Source organism: Notothenia rossii (assembly GCF_949606895.1).
Source record: "Notothenia rossii genome assembly, chromosome: 1".
NCBI lineage: Eukaryota > Metazoa > Chordata > Actinopteri > Perciformes > Nototheniidae > Notothenia > Notothenia rossii.
In genome coordinates, this window is record NC_136912.1 from 49,025,149 (window position 1) to 49,052,847 (window position 27,699).

General features: G+C 41.4%; 1 protein-coding gene and 1 long non-coding RNA gene across 4 annotated transcripts in view; one reads left to right on the forward strand and one right to left on the reverse strand.

Annotated features, from left to right (window-relative positions):
• LOC307043569 (uncharacterized protein) overlaps positions 1-27,699 on the reverse strand; it is a 204,689-nt gene that overhangs the window by 69,958 nt on the left and 107,032 nt on the right. For all 3 annotated transcript variants that reach the window (XR_013809407.1, XR_013809408.1, XM_079688088.1), the window contains exons 5-6: positions 10,568-10,722; positions 9,811-10,131 (exon numbers count right to left, since the gene is read on the reverse strand). Coding sequence is in view for 1 of the 3 variants with exons in the window: in XM_079688088.1 (XP_079544214.1) it covers positions 9,811-10,131; positions 10,568-10,722 (476 nt within the window). In the remaining 2 variants the exon portion in view is untranslated. The remainder of the gene's footprint in view (positions 1-9,810; positions 10,132-10,567; positions 10,723-27,699) is intronic.
• On the forward strand, positions 11,778-13,629 carry LOC307044354. The gene is made up of 2 exons (XR_013809610.1): positions 11,778-13,392; positions 13,496-13,629. It is a non-coding gene; the product is annotated as an uncharacterized lncRNA (long non-coding RNA).

Below are 27,699 nucleotides of genomic sequence, written 5' to 3' on the forward strand. Positions count from 1 at the left end.
GGTGTTCTGAATCAGCTGAAGCTTCCTTATAGGTTTTTTAGTGAGACCTGTGAAGACACCATTGCAGTAGTCGAGTCTACTGAAGATAAAAGCATGGACAAGTTTTTCCAAATCCTGCTGTGACATTAGTCTTTTAATCCTAGATATGTTCTTTAGGTGATAGTAAGCTGATTTAGTAACTGTTTTAATGTGACTGTTGAAACCCAGGTCAGAGTCCATGACTACACCTAGATTTCTGGCTTTATCTGTTGTTTTGAACATTGCAGACTGAAGCTCAGCGCTAACTTTTAAACGTTCTGCCTTGGCTCCAAAAACCATCACTTCAGTTTTATCTTTGTTTAATTGGAGAAAGTTCTGACACATCCAGTCATTGATTTGTTCAACGCACTTACTCAGTGTTTGAATTGGAGCATAGTCTCCTGGTGAAATGGTTTCATAAATGTGTGTGTCATCCGCATAGCTATGGTAACTTATTTTGTTGTTCTTCATTATCAGAGCCAGTGGTAGCATGTAGACGTAAAGAGAAGAGGCCCCAAGATTACAAATATTACACACCAGAAAACACAGAAATATCCATGAAATAAACATACAGTAGGCTATAAACAATTAAAGGGATAATTGGGAAGGCATTACAAATGTAAATATATTTTAAATAATACAACAATCCCACCACCACAGGTATCTACAGGGGAAGAGGGAATTCTCTCCACAAAATGTGAATGCCCATGTGGAGAATGGAAATGCAGTCATGCGGCTGCATGAGCCATCTTTGCCATCCACAATTTCAGCTGCACTGACACCCCCTGTCAGTGGAAGAAGCCAAAGGCAGCTAAACGTATGCATTCAGTGGAGGAGCTATTTCCTCCAACCAATAACTAATTTAACCCCCTGATAAGAGAGGCGACCTCCGAAGATCGTGACTGGCTGAGGGACAGACTCGGGGGCAGGTTCTCAGGAATTTCTTGGCTTCTCTCCCCCGAGCCAGAAGAGGAACACTGCAGCTTGGAAACACTTACTGTTCCTGAAATTATCAAATCTGTTGGGCGTCAGGGACCTGAGTTAATTGTGGCAAGCATGGCATTGTCTGAAGAGCAACAGAGGGCAATTCAGGTAGCTACCACTGGTCAGCGAACCAACCCAAACTGGCATTTGTTCAGGAAAGGAAGGTTGACTGCCAGCAACTTTGGAGCTGTCCTGAGGTCAAAGCGTGTGACTGCTTCCCTTATTATCAGAGTGCTAGGGCAACAACAGACCCTTGATGGTGTTTTGTCTGTACAGTGGGGGACTATGACTGAATGTGAGGGCGTCAGGGCATTCACCACTGCAACCCAGATGCAGGTCCATGAGTCAGGATTGTTGGGGGCATCTCCAGATGGTCTGGTAGGGTCTTCCGCTGTGCTGGAGGTAAAGTGTCCCTAAAGAGCCAGGGAAATGACAATTAGTGAAGCATTGCAAATCAAGGGCTTCTGTGTCAGTAAGGAAGGAGAAACATTCAGCCTGTGTGGGAAACATCCTTACTGGCACCAAGTGCAAGGTCAGCTTCACCTCACTGCAAGGAAGAAGAAGAAATAAAAAAATTGTGAATCGTTTTTAATTTACATTTACTCGCCTTTGCAATGTTGTGGTTGTTAGTGTTAGGTTTCCTGTCAACTCGTCTGTAGGGAAGATATAAAATATTACTTTCATGGAAGTCACCCCGTCACATATAAGAGCATTAAGACATACAGTACATAGGCTAAAACAAAACATCTAAAGATATAACCTTGCACTTTGATAAGTCTCGTGAACATTTTCACTATTTTGACATTTTTATAGATCAAAATTGAACTAAAGAAATAAATGGTAGATTAATCCATATTGAAAATAGGTGTCAGCTGCTACACTAATTATAATAGTTATATTTCTTAATTAATTAAGATAAGATATTACTGTATTGATCCCAATTTGGGAAATGTTTGTGTTGCAGCAGCATAACAAGAAAAACTAAATATAAGTTATTATATACAAAAGTATGTGAGGGATGGAATATTAGATTGAATATAAATGTAAAATGTACATGTGATTTTACGTCCAAGAGAAGCTATGGAGCAGAGAGTTCTCTGCCAGCCAGAGGTGATTTGTTATTAGTTCAATATGTCAAACTTATTTCCCTCACTACAATCTTTAGTTACATGGTGAAACGTTATGCTGCTTGTACTAATTAGACTTATCATATAAGCCACAAAGGTTTTAATTGGATTTATTCATTATCTTTACTTATGTTGCGGTCTTTTCAGCAGCGCCATCTCTAAAACGGCGATACAGTACCCATCTACCCATCATTTACATTTCAACGTGACATGGACAAAAATGTAACGTCAGCTTACCTCATGGCACAAATCCAGACTCTCCTTTGGAAAACATTGGCCGGGAAACGATAGAACAAGCACGTTTCATGCGAAGACCTGTGGCTGCAACCCGGAGCAAAGCAACAAACCCAGGGCTCTCGACTAACCTTTTTCACCATCCTCCCGGAACCGTCCCGAAATACAATCTAAGCCGTCCCGAAATTAATGTGGACCATCCCGAATTTAAAATATTAGTTTTTCTACATTATCATTAGTTAAAATCATTCAAAGTGACCTTTAACATAAATAAAACATCATACAAATCATTAGATGATAATTCATCCATCTTTTTATTTGAGTCAATCACATGAACAAAGGCCAAATATATTTAAACAAACACACAAACGAGAAAATTACTCTAATATTGAATCAAATCAAGTCCCATCCAATTAAAAAAGAAATCCAACACTCTGTCCTAAAGACAGAACCCAGAGTAACCACTAACCAGTATGACAGTCTGTAACACAGTCAGGAGACCTTTACAAACTGCCCCGCCCCCTCGCACACAGACGGGAGAGAAATCTTGTCTGGATTGGAAAGCTCGAAAATACATCCTAGACAAATGTTGTAGTCTTATTGCATATTAGAAACGGAGTTGGCTAAACTAAAACTGCGATATAATGTTTGTGTAGCAATAATACATATTACATATATTTTTTAAATGTCTCCAGTACCGATAAAAGTCAGATAACGTCGGAGCTTAACGTTACCACTGTCGGAGCCCGCTTAATACCGGGGCTCGGTACCCATCCATACATGGGGAGATGCGCAGCATATTGCTAAGGACTAAATACGATGGAGGGTTCTCATCTCAGCCTTATTACCCATAGGGGATGAAGAGGAGTAAGTAAATAAATAGGCCCGCGCTCCAGGGTCTGTTTCTGCTGTGCGTTTTTGTGATGTAACGGTAAAACATTTCAGAATTCCTCCACGGGATACCATTGTCATTTTACATCACTCAACCCGCGAAATACACACTCAGTAGCTAGACCCGCAAATTTGCGGGCCAGGAATTTGCGGGCACAGCTGTAGCTACGTACTCTGTGTGTGTGTGTGTGTGTGTGTGTGTGTGTGTGTGTGTGTGTGTGTGTGTGTGTGTGTGTGTGTGTGTGTGTATTTCGCGGGTTGCTAAATGTTTTGTGCGTGTGTGTTTATGTTGACAAGGAGGTTTAATAACTGTGTGCTACACAAAACGTGCAGTCGGTTTCATTTTCATCGCAGTTTGTAGTAGAGTTAGCAGGGTATTTTTATTTTAACTCTCGTCCCAAATTCGTCCCTAAATTATTTTTTATCCTCGCCGACACTATTTTTTCGGCCCCGAGACGACGGGACGTCCTTAAGCTCGAGCCCTGAACAAACCATTGCGTAGCTAACTAGTAGCGCTAGCTTTAGCTAGCTTTAGCTAACGTTAGCTAACGAAACAAACTGCCGAGTAAAATTGGAAAACACTGGTAACTAATTATTCTATCATTTGTAAAACTACGGTGTTAAAAACGAATATTTCAAAAATACAGATTCTAATGGTCAGATATAGATATACAGATACTAAAGATAGGCATGTACTTGCTTTCAAGCAGAACACAGGGGAAAACAAACTTAGCGGGAGTGTTTACGTGTTAGGCGTAATGACGTACAACGGCCTCGACAATTTCTGTAGTCCTATTCAGCCACTCGTAACAACCACCGTTTTTCAGACACGTAAACTCTTCAAAAATCCCCAGTGGGGTCACTGCTGATGTATTTAATGTCATAGAACAAAACGTGATTTATCTCTTAAATTTGTGTCAACCACAGACCTTATTTCGAGCTATTTTCCAAAACCCTATGGAAAAAATGCATTGCTTTTTGACGAAGGAACCGGAAATGCTAAAAATGCTAACTTACTTCCGGGTTTTTGGACGCGTCACTGCGGTTCTCTATGGGGAAAGACAACAGCATTCACCAAACTCAAGACCCATCTCAGCGAGCTCAAAGATCTGGCCCATTTTGGACTCTCTGCCAGCTTGGAAGAGTCTTTGCCAGTCGCAAGACAATTGGCGCTTCTGCTATATGGAAAAAAGGAAATTGGACTGATGTGCACAAACTTGGATGAACTGAGGTTCATAATTTCATAAACAACAGATGCAGCCTCAGAAAATCTGCCGCCAACAGAGGATGCATTTCAACAAAATGTAAAGAGCAATGTTTCAGACAGCGATATGGTGTCACAGCCCAAACCCAAACCCTTGTTATGGAGTCCTGTTGGCAAGGGGTGGATTGTCGGAGATGGGGCCATTCAACCAGGGGACACATTGACAGAACGTCAAAATGTTTCCCCTAACGTTTCTGAGGAACCTGACATTTAACATTATATTCTAGTATCTATAGACTTGACCTCTCACTGAATTATTTGATTAATTGTATACTGTACTTTGAATTAAGGTTCCAGTTTCAATAAAACCTTTACTATTTACACCTATGTTTTAGAGGCTTGCAATTTAGAACTAATACACTTTATTGTATTGGGTTACTCTTATTCTGACTATTTGGCGATGTAGTTCAGCCACCTGGTATTTCCCTCTCCAAATATAATGACCATCAGAGTGAGCATTCTTAATTTATAGGTTATTATGCCACTTATCCCCCATTCAGAATTTGACTGTCTCAGAGAAGAGGTAGGCCTATGTCTAAAGAAATCTCATTTGCAATAGAACTGTACCAGATATTTCCATACAACTACTGGTTAGTGTTCAATAGCACCCTAGACAATTCAGTAATGGTATATTTTTTAGGGATTTCTGTTTTTCTGATCAATGAGAGAAAAGTGATTGAGTCCTATGTTCCTATCACCAAAAAGTACAATTTCCGTCTAAACTAAAGCTAAGTTTACAGGACTATAATTCAGTATTTTTTTAGTTAAATAATTGTCTGACTATTTAGTGATGTAGGACAGCCACCTGGTTCATACCTCAGCAAATCTGAAGAGGAAAAGAGTTGTCATTCTCAAGTTATGGGCTTTCTTGTCACCTTTCCCATATTCGGCCTGGTCTAATTTGGCTCTCTTTCAGGGATTTGGGTAGTTCTAAAGAACAACCCAAAAAACATTTTTTCCCCCAAAATAAAATTTGACAACAATCAATTTCATTAATGGAGACCCTAACGATAAGCAAAATCATTGTTGTCATTTGTTCTACCTCGGGTAGGGGTATCTCTAAATCTGAGGGCCCTTCCTGCTGGTCTATTAGGAACCTTCCTAACGGAGTGAAATGACCCGGATGTCCCTCAGTGGCAGCCATGATAAGTGCCGTTGGAATTCTCTACATGATATGAAAGGAGGTTTCAAACTTCCTTTATAACCTCCTTTAACTTAGGAACCACTGGACCTCCCTCACCGAAAGGAGAGGAGAAAATGCTGCCCACAATGCCCTGCAGCCGCAGCATTTGCCGTCACACAACAGTCGGCCGTTCAGGGAAACAGCCGATTATGAACGAGAAATTATATAATGAAAGTTACGGTGCTCATTAGGCATTTTAAAACGTATGTGGTAACTTGCCAAAGTGCTTTGTTTTGAACGTTCATCAGTATTATAATCAAAAAGAGAAATATGAACGTTAGTTTTTACTGAAATTATCAAATAAAGTCAACATTTCACTGTCTTTACTGAGCTGTGTGGGGTTTGTTCAACTTTTAAAAGATGTTTGAATAGTGATATACACAGTGATAGATGTTAAGGACTAACGTTTATAATAAATACGTCTGTATTGATTTTAAGATATTTTCATAGTTCATACAATCATACGTATTGGGATCATTTGTATTAATGTGGACCGGAGGGAGAGGGTGGCGAGCATAAGTTTCACTTTCCTTTTTTATTTCAATTCCAACTTTGGTCATGAAGAATATGTTTCTCTGTTGTCCACGTTCATAAAGCATAAAGCAACAGCGTCAGAGCACGGTACAGAGTCTCTAGATGAGTTTACAGTAGTCCTCGTTCTTATTAAACATCCATGTTGTAGTCCGCTCTATAGAAAACTGTAGTTTCCATAGTTTCCCCACAGCAGCAGACGCACATTTATGACGTCCGCTGGCGCATCATAAACACGTCGGATAGTGAAAGTGCAGTCGGATTCTCTACAGCGGTACAGCAGTCTCTTCTCCTAAGTCCTTTTGAATTCTCCTATCCACTATCCCTTAACCCTGTGACGTTTCACTCAGAGGTCAAGGAATAGACAATATATCGGGTTAGACGATAGGAGCTGATTTTTGGATTATCCGACCTCAACCATAGACTTCACAGCGGGCGGAACTTTTCATAAAGTCCTTGAAAATAAAGCCCACCCATTTAGAGGGAAGATATGATTGGTCAATTGTACAGTCATTTGACATTACCATATACTGTATAAAGGACATTACTCTCTTATTGAGTTACTATAGCTGGCCCTCAGTGAATTCATAGCAGGACCACAAATCAGCTCCTCTCCTCACATAACTCGCAGAGAATCTTTTTTTTTTTTATGTTTTCAAATATTATTTTTTAGAATATCTTAGGCCCTCAGAGGGCCAGAGCAGTGGTCAGGCCTCGGGACCCACTTTTTTCTTCGTCAATAAATCGCGACCCACAATTTTGAACCGCTCAACTCTACTCAACAAAAAATCAGCATACAATTGTAATTAAAGAGAAGAACAGTGCATATATCCTTATATCCCTTCACAGAACTAAAGTATGCTTTTAAAGAAAGTTTAATCTGACGATGGTCATCATTTTTAGAATTTTTAGAAATACTAACATATAAATACGCATTCTGGTACACTCTGAGAAGAAAATAAATAAATATATTACTACCCGACATATTTAATAATAGTTTATGCCATTCTTTTATTTTTACTTTGTTCTGACAGCTGAACTTGCTGCTCCACACAGAGAGAAGAGTAAAGAGGAGATAGTTTGTGTCCATCCATCCATCTTCTCCCGCTTATCCGTGGTCGGGTCGCGGAGGTAGCAGTTCCAGCAGAGAGTGTGAATGACTTTAAATTGTGGATAAGGGTAGATAGCCCCCATTGTTCTGTGACCTGTCAATCATCAAACCGGGGGTCGTATTTAATTACGTGTTCATTTTTATCTGAATATGTATGCATGGATGTATAAAGAGTAGTTCTACCGCCAAGTTATTCTGCCGTTATCTTGATTCTGATTGGCCAGAAGACTCGAAAAAATATCAGCAAAGATGTTTTATTGAGAAGATGATCACTACGTTTTCAAAACCGTTTATGTTCTCCGCATTTCCAGTCCAACGCCAACTGCATGCGCAGCGTTAGAAAATCGGTCTTTCAAAATAAAAGTTTTTTTTTTTTTTACTTTTTTTTTTTTCCCTCGCACATCTGCGACCCACTCGAAATGGGTCCGCGACCCACCAGTTGAGAACCACTGGCCTAGAGGGCCCTGACGGCTTGCCACTGGTGCTAAGTGTGTCTCATTTAGACGCTTCTTGTGAGACTTGTGCTTTGTTTCGGTAAAAATGGTTCGTATCGTCAGGTAGCTGAGTTTCTTCCCGTTAAGTGAGTATGAAACATTCATAGGTTTTTAAATGTTAAGAAGCCCTGAGACAAAGTTTTGTGGAGAAAAAAACCCTGCAGCCCCCGGTACCGGGCTTAACAGGTTAAAAGATTTGCCAAGTAAAAAAGGAGATGAACAATATCATCCATTATCAATATCATCCATTCTGCTGAACTGTCCTCTGGTCTGCATATTTAACTGATTCTTAGCCTGCTCATAACCAGTGTTGGGACAAACGCGTTACAAATTAACGCATTACTGTAATGCAACTACTTTTTGCGGTAACTAATAGCGTTACTAGTTACCTATTCCCATTAAGTAACGCCGTTATTGTTACTGTGATTTAAATGGGTGCGTTACTGCATTACATCCTGTGATGGAACTGAACCGAATCTCCCTGCGGATGTAACTTACAGGCGAATACAGCGATGTCCTCTCACAGCAGCATGGAAAAGTGAAAATAACCAGAGGGGAGTGATGATTGGTTAACGCGGGGTAACATTTCAGGGTAAGCCAATCAAAGACAGAGTTGGGCGGGTCTTGCCTTATGGGGAAAATACCATAGACTGTATATATAAAGGAAAATACACACACAAACACTTGCTAATGCTAACAGATACACACACACACGGCAACGCTCACCACTAGCACACACACACACAATGGCAGATGCAAGTATCAGCGAGAGCAGCAGCGCATTTGCAACTTGGAAATATAACCACTATTTTCAATTTGTGGGGATAAAGGACGCAACAAATCTTACGGTAAAATATAAACTGTGTGCAGGACAGAAAGCATTGTCCACATCGAAAAACAGCAATGCCAATCTCCTGAAGCACTTAAGTAATGTACATGGGGCTATAAAACTAGTCGCCAAAGACCCCACCGTCTCAACCACCGGCAGAGACCCAGATGGAGCAACACCATCTAAACAGCCAAAAAACGATTTTTTAAAATCGCCACATGTCACCCAGAGTCAACTAAACAGATTGATTCCCAGGTATGTTGTGGAGGATATGCTGGCCATCGCAACGGTCGAGTCTGTTGCCTTCAGAGAACTAGTCAGCAAAAAACAACACAATAACTTGTATTTGTATTGTTATTATTTTTAAAGTAAAGTAACTTGTTACTAGTTACTTTTATAATTTAGTAACTAATAAAGTAACGCGTTACTTTTTGAGAACAGTAACTATAACTATTACTAGTTACTTTTTAAAAGTAACTTGCCCAACACTGCTCATAACCATATCTGCTTTAGTCAATACATGTTATGGGTGTTGTTGGTGTCTCAGTTTACTTTATTTATATTTATAGTGCAATACTATTTTGAACACTTGGCGGTGGCGGGGTTTATAAAAGGGGTCACAGGTGACATGAGAGGAGGAGGACACAGGAGGAAGAGCACAATGATTCCACCAGCCCGGCAGATGCTCATACCACAACCTTTGACACAGTATAATTAAACATTGGTATGTAAAGCAAAAATAAACATCATTCTAAACTGCAGCAAAAGACCGGAAATCATCTGTTTGTGTCTGCATCTGGATCACTCTAAACCCTCCTGTGAAGTAATGGCAATAAAAGAAGAGGACATTGGAACAGGTCAAATTCCCATTACACATGTCTACAATCAATCAACAGAGGCATCACCTAAAGATAAAGATGTGCCTGCTGTGACCCCGCAGTGACCTAAACCTGCTCAAAAAATCCTGAAGGGAAAAGGAAGGTCTATCTAATATCATATAACATTCAAACACATTTAATGATGTATATATTAACAGATAGGTTAGCTAAACAAATCGCCAAATACACTGTTTATTTAGTTCATTAAAGATTGAGGCCCATCGTTTGCTCCTGGTGTTTCAACAGTAATTTGATGAAGTAAGTACCTCAGTGAAGAGATGCTGGATGACTGTAGCCAGAGCCTCCACCCTCCGGTTCCCCTGCAGCAGCAGCCTCCTCAGCTGGCTGAGGGCCTGGTTCTTCTTTTCTGCCTGCTCTTTACTCTGGTTCTGTTTAGCAGCGACCGTCCGCTCTGCCCCCCAACCCCCCCCTGCACCCGGCCGGGATGCATTCTGTAGGCGGGATCCTGCTCTGGACCTCAATGCAGTTTTTGGTTTCAACCCGAGGCCAGAGGCTCCATTGCAGTGGCTGTCAGGGTCCGGCCCCGGGAGAACTGCTGTCCCTGGTAAATGCACCACCTCTGGTACCTAAAGCAGGCAAGAATTACACAGACAATGAATGAATCCTAATGTACAATATAAGATCAAAGGTCTGCACAGGAAATATTCATGCATGAGGCCCAATATGTATAAAAGTTATATCGTAAAATATTATTAAGGGGACTATACAATTTTTCATCTATAGAAGCCGGTGTATAAACACCAGCAATCAGTCTGAAAGCTACAGCAAACACTAGAGAACCACCACAGGAAAAGTCCTCTTGCTTTATTGTGTTCATATCCTTTGTATATTTTGTATGTATTGGATGCAGTGCAGTATTGTGTTATTTATTCATCTTATTAAATCAATCAATAATTTATAAGATGCTGCTTGATAAAGGTTCTGACAGGGTGATGACACATGACACATGACACATGATGAATGTGCATCATAAAGCTGAAAACTGGATCAGACAGCACATACCGGGTCGGGTGGAGTTAGCTGCTCCCTCTGGCTGTTCCCTGCTGCTGATGGAGCTGCTGATGGAGCTGCTGACGGAGCTGATGGAGCTGCTGATGGGGAGCTGCTGGTGCTGTTTGTGGGTCTGCTGCTAGCCTCCCGCGGCTTGTTTTTGTCCACTGCAAGAGAATGGTGTCCTCTTAGTGCGTGAGTGGCAGGTACAACATTCGACATGGTCCCCACACACAGAATATCTCTCAGCCCATTAACAATGTAGGGAGTTCACGCCACGAGACACAACAGACCACACACAGCACACAACACACAACACACATCACTAAAAACATCCATCCATCCTCTGAAGAGAAGAACACAGTTATAACAGAAGAAAGAGAGAACATAAACAACCAGTCTGCACCAGCACAATATCTAAACCCTGCCCCCACACACACACACACACACACACACACACACACACACACACACACACACACACACACACACACACACACACACACACACACACACACACACACACACACACACACACACACACACACACACACACACTTGAGAATACACCCTCCTGACTGTTCTAGGCTTAGACAGATGCATCATGGGAGTGCGTGGAAGTGATGACCAGTTTGTGTATGTGTGCGTGTGTATTAAGGAGTGCATTACCAGAGACAAAGCAATTAGAGAGAGAGACAGTAAGACCAACACATGGTTGATTTTCTCTCTCTCTCTCTCTCTCTCTCTCTCTGCTGCTGCTGCTGCCAGTCATAGGGTCTGTGATGCAGTGAAGGCACTCACTGTGTTTACATAACACTTGCACATGCACACAGACGTATTATTCATAATTATCACTATCCTCACAGATAAATGTTTATTCAGCTACTCAGTGTTTTACCTGTAATTATTATGTTTTCATGATTCATACTCATAATTACATTACAATTTCCTTCAAAATATTTGAATCCCTCAAGAGCCACCAGTAATCAGTCATCATTGCCAAATTTCAACGGAGAGAGTCAATGAGCGTAAGTCCTGTTCAACCTGCAGTCAATGTTGACTCCTTACGCATACTGCCACCTACTGGCTCTCTATCTGTATCTTCAGTGTATGGTCTGTATACGTCTCCAACAGCAGGGGCGGTTCTAGGGGGGGGGGGGGGGGGGGGTAGTGCAGTGCCCCCCTAACACTGACTTTGGACCTCCCTGTGGCCACCCTGAAAATGAAAAAAATAAAAAAAAGAGTGTATGATTAAACGATTTATTGGCTGACGGAATAGGCGGAACTAACGATATTTGTCATGCTAGTCCAGGGGTCGGCAACCCGTGGCCCACGGGCCGCATGCGGCCCTTTAAGCCCTCTGCTCTGGCTCCCTTGAGCTTAGACAAAAATAAGAAGGAAATGAAATAAAAGTATTTGTAGGACTATTTATATTTTGTTGCATGGTTGAAAATATTTCGTATCTTGTATTTTGAGGTTATACTGTGACACATAAATAAAAACAAAACGGTTTTAATTAGGTCAACTAAAACATGCGTCACATCCCGCTACGGTCCCGCGCGAGCGCCTTTTCCTGCTGGTGAATAACCTGACCCCCGGCTCGATGAGCGAAGTATGGATAAATCAAAGAACAGTACCGGAGGAACACAGGATTTAATTCTGTGTGGACAGAGTTATATGCTTTCACAGCAAACGATGCTGGTTTACCGGTATGTTTGATATGTAGAGAGAAGTTGTCAAAGGTCAGCCTTTACGTATCGAGGAACAACACGGAGAGGAAGACAGCTGACGATCTTCAGTCATAATTCAATGGGGTATGTCATTTATTTCAGAAAACACTTTTTGTTATATTCCATGGAATGTTCTTAACATCCCGATAGCAATGAATATATTAAATGCTTTGACAATAAATACATACAAAAATGTATCTCTGGAAGCCGTAGCGCTGTAAAAAGCACGACCAATCATCTGAGCCGGCCCGGCTAAAATAACTGGATGGCCTACCTGCCTGTCAGCCTTCCATCTGTGCACAAATTTATCTCGTGCCCTCATTGGTCATGTGCGCGTTCGTGTGTGTTGGAGGAGGGGCTCTGTGAGGAAGTCTGAAGGAAGAGGCATATTTTTCCGGTTGTGTTCTTTTCAAATTCTAGTGCACTCGAGCTGGTTTCTCAATTCTTACCTACCCTACCTTTAACTATTTTTAGGGTGCAGCTATATGTTTTATTTATTTCAAAGTGGGCCCATTTTAATAATATTTATTTTTCCTTCGAATGTGCAGAGGACTCCCCAAGTGCTGTGTTTAATTTATTTTAAAGTAGGCCTGTGTATTATTTTCAATTCTCCTTATAGGAGTTCTTTGTTTCTTAGTAGAGGTTAACAGTTTTATATAATGTAATAAATAGCCTAATAAATGAAAAAAAACTGTATATCTGATATAACAATAAATACAACTTTATTAGCTATCAAGCTATGAAATATGTTTTGCGGCTCCAGACAAAAAAAAATGTTTTGGAAAAAGCAGCAAAATGGCTCTTTTGGTCAAAAAGGTTGCAGACCTCTGTGCTAGTCGGACCCATTAGAGCAGGGGTCTCCAACACGTCGAGCGCGAGCTACCTGTGAGGATCTGCAGTACTTTCTCTTTCTTTTTCCCCATGTCTGTTTGTTTTGTCTGCTTGTCTGTGTGTCTGTCTCCCTGGCTGGGCGTGGCTACCTACATTCCGATTCCCGCCAACTCACCTCCTCAGCTGCTGCTCATCTCACTGATTGCCACTACTCACCTGCTTAAAACCCTGGTTCCCATCCTCAGACTTCGCCAGTTCTTCGTTTAATCTTCAGTGGTAAACTATCGTCCAGGCCTACTAGTGTTTTTTCCCAGTGACTTTTTGATGCTCCTTCTGAAAGGAAATGATTTCCTAATCCTGCTTGTTTTTCCTGTTCCAGATCCACATACTCCTCTGCCTGCCACGTCCAGCCTCCCCTCCTGATCAGCCCAGCTCCATGTCTTCCATCTACGTGTGCTTCGTCAACTCCTTGTCAGTGTCGTGGACAAAATAAAGCCTTTTTTTTACATTTCACCACTGTCTCTGTTTTAGTGCTTGCATAGCGGGTTTTCATCTCCAGTCCCTTCTCGGGAAACCTAACACTACCGGTATCTCGCAAGCCCTCAATAGCCCCCACTTTACAAATATGTTTTCTTTCTTTTTTTTAACACAAGCCGTCCTCGCCACGGAGGAGCACACAGCCTCTGTGAGCGAGCACACCTTTATTTATTTAATATAGTTGTAAAAAATAAAGTAAGAAATCATTGCAATGTGTACTATAGGACAGTAAAAAAAAAGAAAACAGTTTAAAAGGGGAGAGATTAGTAAAATAAATGCATACATTTAAATGCATAAATAAAAAGAAAGAATGCTAACTAGGTAACATAAAATAAGAATAGACAAGTTTAAGTGATTTGTTATTGGTTGTGATCATATTCTAAAGATTTTTGAAAATTATACAGCTCTCTTTCATCTGAGTGTTGAGAGCAGCATCTATAAATTCATTTTGTGCTCAAAGTGCACCAGATTGATGCATTTAACTTTAAAAAAAAAAATGTTATCCGCAATTACTTCATACTGTCTTTGTCTTTTTCGTCCTGCATTTATTGTGCCCCCCTCAGAAAATAACTGGCCCCAGCCAGGCCCCCCCTGTCAAATTGGTCTAGAACCGCCACTGAGCAACAGTTTAATCAAAGACTGTGAAATGCTGGCTCCCTTAAATAAGTCAAAAAGTCATCAGGCAGATTCTATTGACAGGAACAGTCTCTGTCAGGTCACTTCCTCTGTGTCTGTTTCACTTTGTACAACCCGCTCAGTTTACACTGTACACACTATGGCTCTGCATTCATGACAGGGGCCTCATTTATAAAGCCTTGCGTAGGATTCACGTGGGAAGGTTGCTTACGTAGGACAAAGCTAATTAATACGCACAGACATTTTCTAACTCGAGAGACGGCTGAGTGACCGCAGTGCAGAATCGCTGTATAGTTTAAATCTCCTTAGTTACAATGTTGTCCATTTTACCCATAGGCTTATTATATTTACAGCCCTAATAACATTCATTTTCTGGGCTCGATATGTGTCTTGGCTGTTTTCGTTGTGATCGCTAAATGCACCTTATAATATTATCACTATTACACTGAGCCAGATCGCTAGCAACACCCAACCCAGTCTCGCAAAAAAACGTGTAATAACTACGTTGGTCCACAACATAGGACGTAGTATTTCTACAAAAATGCCTCTGAAATTGTAAGATCCCTACGTTTTTTTTCACCATTCATTCCAACGGCTGGCGTCTATGTCACGTGATCTTCACATTTCTCCCTGCAGAAAAAAAAAACATGGCCGAACTTCGTTTTATTCTCGGTCTAAAATGCGTATTTTAAAGTTAGTTTGGCCATTAAAATGCGTTTTGATGTCATTTGATGCGAGAAATATGAGTTGTTATTTCAGATTATGCATGCAGTGGATGTACATGATCTTTAGTTTGCTAGTTATTATGAAGATTACTTCAGGAAATTGTGTCTATACAACGTTTTCATTGTTACCAAGGTGGTTGCTAGGGACGCTGCTATCGATATTATTTATGTTATGTTGTGTAAAATGGTGTTATCTTTATTGCTACCCCCTTCCCCTTCAATGTTGGTCACAGCGCAAACGTATTGGTTTAACAAAATCCGCAATTGTGGCATAGTGTGGTGCCGAGAGATGGGAGTCGGAGGCGGGGTATCAAAGGTACAAGCTAGGTTGCGTTCCGATAATCCAAAAATCAGCTCCTAAATTCTAACCCTATCTCCTATTCCTTGACCTCTGAGTGAAACGTCACGGGGTTAAGGGATAGTGGATAGGAGAATTAAAAAGGACTTAGGAGAAGAGACTAATTCTCTAGATTCTCTAAAGTACTTTAGAGAATCCGAATGCACTTTCACTATCTGACGTGTTTATGATGCGCCAGCGGACGTCATTGTGTGCATCTGCTGCTGTGGTGAAACTATGGAAACTACAGTGTTCTATACAACGGACTACTACATGGATGTTTAATAAGAACGAGGGACTCATCTAGAGACTCTGCACCGTGCTCTGATGCTGTTGTTTTATGCTTTATGAATGTGAACAACAGAGACAACAAATTCTTCATGACCAAAGTAGTAATTGAAATAAAAAAGGAAAGTGACATTTATGCTCGTCACCCTCTCCCTCCGGTCCACATTAATACAAATGATCCCAATACGTATGATTGTATGAAAATATCTTAAAATCAATACAAATGTATTTATTATAAACGTTAGTCCTTAACACCTATCACTGTGTATATCACCATTCAAACAGTTTTTAAAAGTTGAACAAACCCCACACAGCTCAGTGAAATGTTGACTTTATTTGATCATTTCAGTAAAAACTAACGTTCATATTTCTCTTTCTGATTATAATACTGATGAACGTTCAAAACAAAGCACTTTGGCAACTTACCACATATGTTTTAAAATGCTTAATAAGCACCGTAACTTTCATGATATAATTTCTCCGTCATAATCGTTTGTTTCCGTGAACGGCCGACTGTTGTGTGACGCAAATGCTGCGGCTGCAAGGCATTGTGGGGCAGCATTTTCTCCTCTCCTTTCGGTAAGGGAGGTCCAGTGGTTCCTAAACTAAAGGAGGTTATAAAGGAAGTGTGAAACCTCCTTTCCTTTCATTTGGAGCATTGGAACGGTACTTGTTAAGCTTGGGTGCACATGAATCGCGTATGAACAATAAGTAAATCAGACTCGGTATTCTCTTCAGCATGTCTCCGGTAAGTTTATTCACAGACTGACAACAGTCAACGTAGTGACGTCACATTAGGACGTACCTTCATACAAGAACAGAATAACCATCCTCTGCTACCGTAGTACACAGACTAAGGGCGTCATCAAATAATAATACTTAACACCCCCACTCGCTCTTAGCTTACTGGGTTACCTGAGAACAAAACAAAATAAGGCTTCTTTTTCTTTTACCTTAACTATGTTAACTCTTTGCCCTTCTAGGTGCCAAACATATCCTGAGCAAACCTCTTTAGCTTTATTTTGGTGGCTGGTTTTGTCATCACATCAGCGATCATTGCTCAGTAGGACAGTATTCCAAAATTACCTTTCCACTATTTACAGTCTCCCTTATGAAATGGTACTTAATATCAATGTGCTTGCACCTTTGCCTGTTTACTGGGTTTCTGGCTAGTGCTATAGTACCTTGGTTGTCTTCGTACACCTTTGTTTGTGCATATTTGTATTTGTCTATACCTCTGAGTAATTGTTCTAAGTAGATGTATTCCTGTATGGCTGATGCTAAGGCCATGTACTCTGCCTCGCAGGTAGATAGTGCAACCGTAGGTTGTTTCCTTGCCTTCCATGAGATCAAGGAGCTTCCTTCACTGAGACTGGCACAATATCCTGATGTACTACGTCTGTCTGTTACGTCTGATGCCCAGTCAGCATCACTGTACACTCTCAGACCTAGTCTATCTGTGTCATTTCTCTTAAAGCATAACCCCTGTTCTGCTGTACCTTTAAGGTATCTGAACACATGTTTTACTGTGTTCCAGTGCTCTTCAGTTGGTTCAGCAAAGTGCTGAGATAGTTTACTGACCACAAAACATATATCTGGTCGAGTGCATGTGGACAAGTAGATTAAACTTCCTACTGCCTCCCTGTACTTTCTTGGCTCTTTAATGTTTTCAGCGTCTGCTGTGTATTCTAGTTTTGGCTCACATGGTGTGTCTCTGGACTTGCAATCCTGCATTTCAAATCTCTCCAGTATTTTGCTCACATATCTCTTTTGAGACATTTTGACTTGACCTTCTGTTTGCTCAAAATCTATACCTAAGAAATATTTCAACTTTCCCAGGTTTTTCATTTTGAACCTTTCAGTGAGCATCCCCTTTACACTTTCCAATACACCCTCGTTGCTGGCTGCTATAATGAGATCGTCAACCCATATTATTAGGATTACCTTTTCGCTGTGCTTTTCTCTTGTATACACACAGTGATCAGCGGGGTTTTGTACAAAACCATTTTCAGTCAAACATGTATGTAACATAGCATTCCAGTTTCTGCCTGACTGCTTTAAACCATAGAGAGATTTGTGCAACTTGCATACTAACTCTTCACCTGTTTTTGACTGTTTCTCATAACCTTCTGGTTGTGTCATATATATTTCACAATCAATGGGTGCATGTAAATAGGCTGTTTTAACATCCATTTGGTGTAAGATTAAGTTCTCCTGTGCTGCCTTTTGCATGAGTACTCTTACACTTGTCATGTCAGCTGTGGGTGAGAATGTCTCATCATAGTCGATTCCTGGTTTCTGACTGTAGCCTTTAGCTACAAATCGCGCCTTGTACTTGTCTGACCCATCAATGTCACTCTTGAGTGCGTAGACCCATCTACCCCCCACTGCCCGTTTGACTGGTGGCAATTGGGTGAGGTTGAAGGTCTCGTTCTCCTCCAGTGATCTCATCTCCTCGTTCATGGCATTTTTCCACTGCCTTGATTTGGTTGACACTATGGCGTCCTGGAAGGTTTGAGGAATGTCGCATACTGCTCTGTAACAAAAATCCATGCATGTTTGCAGTTTGTCCTCCGTATCGTCAGTCTCAAACTCCTGTAGGTGAGCTGGTCTCCTCCTGGTTCTGGGTGGGTTTTTTCTGTTTGGAGTCTCGGTGACTTTACCCGGCTGTGTACGTTCAGTCTGTTCAGGTAAAGTCCCAGAAGCACCACTTTGAGTATCTTGACCTGGCACATTTCCCACATCACATTCATCAACAACATTTTCATCGCTGTCCTTGACCCTGGGATGTACATCACTATCACCATATTCATTGTATGACTCTGGTGTTTGTGTTTCCTTTTCTTTATCCCCCTTTGTTGTGAATTTTACCAATCTGTGCTTTTGGACCCTCTCTGTGTCTGGATAATACACCAGGTAAGCTGGGCTATTTTTTATCATAGCCTATGAAAACACCTTGCTCACACCTAGAGTCGAGCTTTCCCTTCTCTTGTTTGTAAGCAAAACACACTGACCCAAATTTCTGAAGTTTGGATATATTTGGTTCTTTGCCTGTGAACAGCTCGTATGGCGTTTTCTTTGTGCGCCTACTGTAACACCTGTTCCTTACATAAGCTGCTGTCTGTATGGCGTAGTTCCATAGTTTATTTGGTAACTTGCTTTCTATCAGTAAGCATCTGCCCATATCATAGAGAGTTCGCCAACCTCTCTCTGCTGTACCATTTTGGTGGGGTGAATAGGGTGCAGACGTCTCGTGTCTAATCCTATTTTTGGTTAACAGTGCCTGGAAGTCTCGGCTTGTAAACTCAGTGCCGTTATCTGAACGGATACACTTAACTTCTCCGTAAGGTGCTATGTCTGCTAAGAACCTTTCTGTGGCCTGCACTGTATCACTCTTGGACCTTAGAAAATACACAAAAATAGTACCAGAGTAGTCGTCTGTAAAAGACTGTGTATATCTGTGCCCTTCTATGCTTGGTGTTGACATGGGACCGGCTAAGTCTGTGTGGACTAGTTCTAAGGGCATCTTAGCCTTTTTGTCTGGCTCCCTATTTCTCGTTTGGGTGAACTTGCCCTGTGTACACACTTCACACAACTGAGCTGGTTTGACTGCACTTCCTCTTATCTCCATGCCTTTCACTACACCTTGTAAATTTTGTACATCTTCGTAATTGCAATGACCCAAAATTTCATGCCAAGTTTGCATGTCGTGACACCCTTTACATTGGTCAACATTCCCCTCAACAGTTGGTAAGTAATACAAATTTACACTTTCATGGATGTCAAACCTGCTGCCGTCTTTGGTAACCATGTGACTGTCCCCTTTCTTGAAGGTGATTGTCGCCCCTCCGTTTGTTGCTCTTGCCACCGAAAAGATGTCATGTGGGTATGAGGGCATGTACAGTGCATCCCGTAGCTGTGCTCTGTGTTGTCGTCCGGCGTCGTCTAATAGACATATCACCGCCGTTCCTCTTCTCTGTGCTGTTCCATTGCACTTGGTCCCGTCAGCTAACTCCACTGAATGAGACTCGGGCTGGAATGAATCGTCGAAGCTTTTAAACTTTCCGATGTCGTTCACGATGTGGGATGTCGCTCCTGCGTCCACCATGATGCCTTTCATCTTCACGTTGTCTGGTGGTTTCCCGCTCTTTGTGTGCTTGGCCTTGAAGAGATGGTCTTGGTCGCCATTCTGTTCCTCTGCGACTTTTCTGGCACCATCTTCTCCCCCCTTTTTCTTACAGAGTGATTCATCGTGTGTATTCCTTTTGCAGTAACCGCACCACACTTTTCGAAAACATTTTCTTGATATGTGTCCTTTTATTCCACACTTGTAGCACGTCACATTGGCATCTTCATCTCTTCTGTTGCTAGCGTGCGTCTTGGTGCCTCGGCCTTGCCTTGCACATGTTTTCATCACATTATCTGTGGATTCTGCTGTGTTCATTTTCTCCGACTCTTCATAGACCCTTAATCTTCTTCTAAAGTCTGTGAACGTAACGTTATCTTCGTTCTGTGTTACATGGACGGCGAATGGCTTGAAGGAGTCTGGTAACCCATTTAGTATCATGGCTATGGTCAGTCCATCACTCATGGTCTCGCCTGCATCTCTCAGGGCTGTAATCACGTTCTCTGCCCTTATCATGTAGTCGGTAACACTCTCGTTGTCTGCCATGTGCAGCCTCGTTAACGACGTGTATAAGTTTATTATCCTCGGCTTGCTTTTCCCTGAATAATGTTCTTTCAGTATTTTCAGAGCCTTCCTGCCGTCATCTGCGGCCTCATGTCTTATTAGCGACAGGCTCTTATCATCTATCAGCCTTATTAGCTCAGCATAGCAATCAGCATTCTTCCTTCTATCTGCATCTAGCTGTTCTTGATCAGCACCGGTGGGCTCATGTAAGATAGTCTCTTTTAGCCTCAGAGTATGTAAGCAGCCTAGGAATCTTGTTTCCCAAAGGTCATACTTATCTTCACATCCTTTGAATAAGAGCTGCGGTGCCAGGAGACCTGTTGCTCTGCTTGCCATTTTTGCGCGCCAACTTTACCGCGAGGGCTACTAGCTTGCTAATATACTTCACTTGCTAAGCTAGCTTGTTAGCTTAATTGGCTAACGCGTAATACGTCGCGTAACACTTCTTCCGATAATCTAACTCACTTATCTCCAAGTCGGTTTGTGTCCAACTCTGCCTGGGCCCATAACCTGTTAAGCTTGGGTGCACATGAATCGCGTATGAACAATAAGTAAATCAGACTCGGTATTCTCTTCAGCATGTCTCCGGTAAGTTTATTCACAGACTGACAACAGTCAACGTAGTGACGTCACATTAGGACGTACCTTCATACAAGAACAGAATAACAGTGCGACTGCTACCGTAGTACACAGACTAAGGGCGTCATCAAATAATAATACTTAACAGTACTTAACATGGCTGCCACTGACCTACTTCCGGGTCATTTCACTTGGTTAGGAAGGGTCCTAAGCTAAATGGACGATTGGAACGCAACCCTAGACTTTTATTTAGCATCTCAAAAACAGACCGGCGGAGAGAGGAAGTCCGGCTCACTAAAATGTCCGTGCAGAACAATACCCTAACCCATAGATCCGTGGGTGAATAATGTCAATCACCACAATAGATACGTTATTTTCCCCTGTGCAATTCTCAATTTACTCAACAATAACACATAATTATCCTTGTGTTTATTTATTTTTTTGATTAATAAAAACAAGTTGGAGTCCGTCAGGACCAAGGGTCGGAGCAGCTCATTTGCTTTACAGAATATTACACCCGGAAGTAAGTATTAGTAGTAATATTCATCCCGCTTCCATCACATTAGTATGCATGAAAAGTGACAGGTGCTGTGACAGGTCACACCTCTCCCTGCTTATGCAAATTAGCTGAGTCCCGCCTCCCCTTTGAGCGAGGTGTGAGATCTCAAGTAGGTGTGATATCCCAAGTAGGTGTGAGATCCGTCGATAGGAGGGGGGTGATGTGTATTCACAGGTGTGATAAGCCCCCACTGTTGCGCCTTATGGTGTATAATAACAAATGTTTCAATCACATTAGTATGCATAAAAAGTGACAGGTGGGCCCGCCCCCAAGTGTGTGTGTGTGTGTGTTTGTGTGTGTGTGGGTGTGGGGACCTTCACTGATGTCCTCCCAAGGAGGTGTGTGTGTGTGTGTGTGTGTGTGTGTGTGTGTGTGTGTGTGTGTGTGTGTGTGTGTGTGTGTGTGTGTGTGTGTGTGTGTGTGTGTGTGTGTGTGTGTGTGTGTGTGTGTGTGTGTGTGTGTGTGTGTGTGTGTGTGTGTGTGTGTGCAGACCTTCACTCCAGAGCTATACAGGACTGTCTCAGAAAATTAGAATATTGTGATAAATTTCTTTATTTTCTGTAATGCAATTAAAAAAACTAAAATGTCATACATTCTGGATTCATTACAAATCAACTGAAATATTGCAAGCCTTTTATTATTTTAATATTGCTGATTATGGCATACAGCTTAAGAAAACTCAAATATCCTATCTCTAAATATTAGAATATCATGAAAAAGTATACTAGTAGGGTGTTCAACGAATCACTTGAATCGTCTAATTAACTCGAAACACCTGCAAGGGTTTCCTGAGCCTTGAAAAACACTCAGCTTGGTTCAGTAAACTAAATCACAAGTATGGGGAAGACTGCTGATCTGACTGCTGTCCAGAGGACCGTCATTGACACCCTCCATCAGGAGGGTAAGACACAAAAAGAAATTTCTCAAAGAGCAAGCTGTTCACAGAGTGCAGTTTCAAAGCACATCCACAAAAAGTCTGTTGGAAGGGGGAAATGTGGCAGGAAACGCTGCACAACCAAGAGAGATGACCGCAGCCTTAACAGCATTGTGAAGAAGAGTCGCTTCCAGAATTTGGGGGAGCTTCAAAGACAGTGGACTGAAGCTGGAGTCCAGGTATCAAAAGTCACTGTTCACAGACGTGTCCGGGAAATGGGCTACAATAGCCGTATTCCCATGGTCAAGCCACTTCTGAACTCAAGACAACGGAAGAGGCGTCTGACTTGGGCTAAGGAAAAGAAGCACTGGACAGTTGCACAGTGGTCCAAAGTCCTCTTTTCAGACGAAAGCAAGTTTTGTATTTCATTTGGAAGTCAAGGCGCCAGAGTCTGGAGAAAGGCTGGAGAGGAGCAAAATCCAAGTTGCTTGAAATCCAGTGTGAAGTTCCCACAGTCAGCGATGGTTTGGAGAGCCATGTCAGCTGCTGGTGTTGGTCCACTGTGTTTCATCAAGCCCAGAGTAAATGCAGCTGTGTACCAAGAGATTTTAGAGCACTACATGCTTCCGTCTGCTGAAAAGCTCTATGGAGATGAGGAATTCATTTTCCAGCATGATCTGGCACCTGCCCACAGTGCCAAAACCACCAGTAACTGGTGTACTGACCATGGCATTACTGTCCTCGATTGGCCTGCAAATTCCCCTGACCTGAACCCCATAGAGAATATGTGGGGTATTGTGAAGAAGAAGCTGAAAGACACCAGACCCAACAATGCTAATGAGCTAAAGGCCGCTATTGAAGCATCCTGGGCATCCATAACACCTCAGCAATGCCACAGGCTGATTGCCTCCATGCCACGCCGCATTGATGCAGTAATCCGTGCAAAAGGATTCCCAACCAAGTACTGAGTGCATTAATGGACATTTTCAAATGTTTGATTGTGTTTTGCTGTTATAAATCTTTTTTTTTTACTTGGTCTGAGGAACTATTCTAATTTTTTGAGATAGGATTTTTGAGTTTTCTTAAGCTGTATGCCATAATCAGCAATATTAAAATAATAAAAGGCTTGCAATATTTCAGTTGATTTGTAATGAATCCAGAATGTATGACATTTTTGTTTTTTTAATTGCATTACAGAAAATAAAGAACTTTATCACAATATTCTAATTTTCTGAGACAGTCCTGTAGGTGCCTGTCTTAACACCCCATGGCCCTGCAGTCGGCCAGAGGCTGTAAAAAGTCCTGGAAAGCAGGCAGGAACCTCGTTTGAGAGATGACTGTGTGTGTATTAGAGAGCCTGAGGAGACACATTTTTACCGCCTATGCTTGACTGTTTATCCGTGCACTTTCAACTGTATACAATACAACACAAAAATGCCCAGTGCTACTAAGAAATAAGTTCAGAAAGCTCTGAAAGCTCTAACAAAAGTAACTCTCCAGGTATTTCAGACAGAGTATGCCGATTCGGTCTGATCAGAACAAAGAAAGCACCTTTTGCCTTCCTAGTCAAGAGTGTTGATTAAGTTAGTCTGCACACACTCCATTACTGTCACACTTTCCTCTTACTATGGGCAGTGTCTGTAAAGGTGGGGGAGACTGTCTCCCCCCTTCCTGCCATCTCTTTCTTTTTCTGCTGATGTGTAAAATATACAAAATAACGTTTTATATACTTACTCTCTTGTTAAAAGGCGATGAAGTTTGCAGCGTAAGCCAGCCATCAGTGTTCTAGTTTTAAGGCTTTGCATACCTCAAAGTGTGTCTAAAAGAATCTTGGCAAGAGAAAAAAAAAGCCAAAATTCGGCAAGGCCATTAAAAAGAAACCAAATTGGTGCTAAGAAATAAGTTCAGAAAGCTATGACTCCAGTGGAACACTGTTAGAGTCAAAGGTAACTCTCAATGTATTCAGAAAGAGTATGCAGATTGGGGCTGATCAGAACAAAGAAAGCACCTTTTGCCTTCCTAGTCAAAAGTGTTGATTAAGTTAGTCTGCACACACTCCCTTACTGTCACCCTTACCTCTTCCTATGGCTGTCAGGCCTTTTGGTGTGTGTGTTTGTGTGTGTGTGTTTGTGTGTGTGTGTGTGTGTGTGTGTGTGTGTGTGTGTGTGTGTGTGTGTGTGTGTGTGTGTGTGTGTGTGTGTGTGTGTGTGTGTGTGTGTGTGTGTGTGTGTGTGTGTGTGTGTGTGTGTGTGTGTGTGTGTGTGTGTAGACCTTCACTCCTGAGCTATAGGTGCCTGTCTTAACACCCCATGGCCCTGCAGTCGGCCAGAGGCTGTAAAAGTCCTGGAAAGCAGGCAGGCACCTCGTTTGAGAGATGACTGTGTGTGTATTAGAGAGCCTGAGGAGACACATTTTTACCGCCCATGCTTGACTGTTTATCTGTGCACTTTCAACTGTATACAATACAACACAAAAATGCCCAGTGCTGCTAAGAAATAAGTTCAGAAAGCTCTGAAAGCTCTAACAAAAGTAACTATCCAGGTATTTCAGACAGAGTATGCCGATTCGGTCTGATCAGAACAAAGAAAGCACCTTTTGCCTTCCTAGTCAAGAGTGTTGATTAAGTTAGTCTGCACACACTCCCTTATTGTCACACTTTCCTCTTACTATGGCCAGTGTCTGTAAAGGTGGGGGAGACTGTCTCCCCCTTCCTGCCATCTCTCTCTTTTTCTGCTGATGTGGAAAATATACAAAATAACGTTTTATATACTTACTCTCTTTTTAAAAGGTGATGAAGTTTGCAGCGTAAGCCAGCCATCAGTGTTCTAGTTTTAAGGTTTTGCATACCTCAAAGTGTGTCTAAAAGTATCTTGGCAAGAGAAAAAAGCAAAAAACAAGACAAAGACAACTTATCATAATGAAGTAGTTGATTGCACACATTTGTAATGGATGTAAAATAAAGACGACATTAGCATTTAAATTGTCTCCCTATAAGACTTGCTTTCTCTATGAAATTATGTCTGGCTCTGAGTAGTGGTCTCCCTTTCACAATAAAAAGCCCAAACACAATACTTTCTGAATCACTGCAGGAAGTAATGTGCTAAAATACAAATAGCTTACAGTAGCTCCAAATTAGTTGAACAATTGGAAAACTGCAAGGACTGTGGAAACACCTACTGGCAAAGGATTGTGGATGCAAATTATGCAAAGAGGAAGAAAAAACATTATATCTAAAGCTATATAACACAATCTACGTATTGACAGTATCAGTACAACAAAAACAGTATGCATGTTGATGCAAACGACGATGTTCAGTAAACGATCAATCAAAATCGAAGGATCCAATGTATTTTTAAATGGAGCAGAAATAGAACTAGTCTCCCAGTTCAAGTATCTTGAACAGGGAGTGTCATATTGGACTCGCACTTGACTTTTTAAGAAACATATCCAGAAAGTATCCAATACGATTCAATTCAACTTGCAACATTTTAAACAAATTAGACCTTTTCTTAACTGTCAATGCTGCAAAGTCATACCTCCACTGTATGATTCTATCCCACATTGAATACTGTTTTACAAACTGGTCGTTTGCTTGTGCCACACACCTGAAACCCATAGAACAGCTGTTCAAGAGAGCTATCCAGGTGTTTGACAGAAAGCCACAGTCATACCACCACTGTACCATCCTTGAAAATCACAATTTCTTGAGTTTTTGACAATTTTAAGTCTTTTAAAAGTATGTGTTTTTTAAATAATATTTACATGGGCTGGCCCCCCTCCCCTTGGGGGAATTCATCCACAGAAAACACACTGGACGCAGCACTAGGTCAGAAACCAGAGGAGACTGTGAAGTCCACCACAGACGGACCACCTTTTGGACAAAATGTCCTCACCATTAAAGGCAGCTCATTGTGGAATAGCCCCCCAACTGAAATACGGGATTGTCCCACTCTCAATAGTTTTAAAGGTCAACTTAAAGAATGGTCTAGCAACAAACAGACGTGTAATCACCGCTAAATAAATGCACTTTAACACAAGGGTATCTCCTCTTGCACTTTATGTAGCGCTTTTATCTTATCTTGCACTTTATATATCATAGCTGCTACATTGTACTGCCATATGGTAAATGCTTGTATGCTGCTCATGCTCTTTCTGCATATCATGTATTTATTTTTGATGTATATATATATATATATATATATATATATATAAATGTCATGTTCTTATATGCTGTATGTGACGGGACTATAGATGGAAATTAGCTCAGAGCTCAAATCCAGCTCATTTACACTTGTAAGCATTATTTTTGTTTTAAAGTGTTCATCAATGTGCACTACGGTAGCCCTGAAGAAAATTAAACATTAAAATATGTTATCGATGTCTCCATTCCCAGTTTTGTTTTGGGAATAATTGCGATGTTTACTATGTTTTAGTAGCTCTTAACAAAACAGCATTTTTGTAAAAGACTGCGACTCTAAAAGGCAAGTTTGTGATTTTAACACTGTTTCGATTAAACAATACATTATATAATATTACGACTTTTTGCCATATTTTCAACACAATATACTTGTACCTTTTTTGTGGTTGTAGGGCTTCAAGATATTTTGCATGTCATGCATATACACGGTGTCATCTTTTCCTTGAAACTGACGTGCTGTCCATTTTACAAAACAAGTCATTTTTCTGCTTCTTCATCCTCTGAATTTTCCTCCCCCGTCCCTCTTCCTTCAGCCAGCACAACAAGAATCAAGGTGGATCTGTGAAATGAAACACCTCTTCCCAAAGCGTGACTTCCCTATTGAGAGCATGCGTCTAGGGCAGTAGGGTCTAAACCAATTGGCCAGATATACTAACATGCAGAACGTACGGTATGTTTGAAGACTAACCATTTATCCAGTTCAAGCTGTCTTTAAGATGTGACATTGCGCTCTGACTATTCCCCGTAAAATTGTGACAAACTATTACTTATTCTTAAATTTGACCTCTCGCTGCTTGGTTGAAAATGATAGATGACATATAACTTTTAAAAAAAAGACTCAAACAGCGAGGGACATTATACTGGTGAAAAAAACTCTCAATTCTACAGATGACTCCCCCCCACTCCACGCAATAAGTCCCTCCCTCCACTCAGCAAAGCATCTAAAACTAAGGACCCCACTAAGACGACAGTTTGAAAACTAGCTATGGATCTGAGAAAAACCAAGTCTCCCCCCGCAAGTTGAAGCCAGGAACAAACTCCTGGACTACCATCATCACCACCATTCTGGACTCCCGAATCTTGCAGTACTACTGCTGCTTATTTTGCTCCTTGGGCCAATACGTCTCTGTTTATGGACACAGTGAAATCAGTGTTGGTTG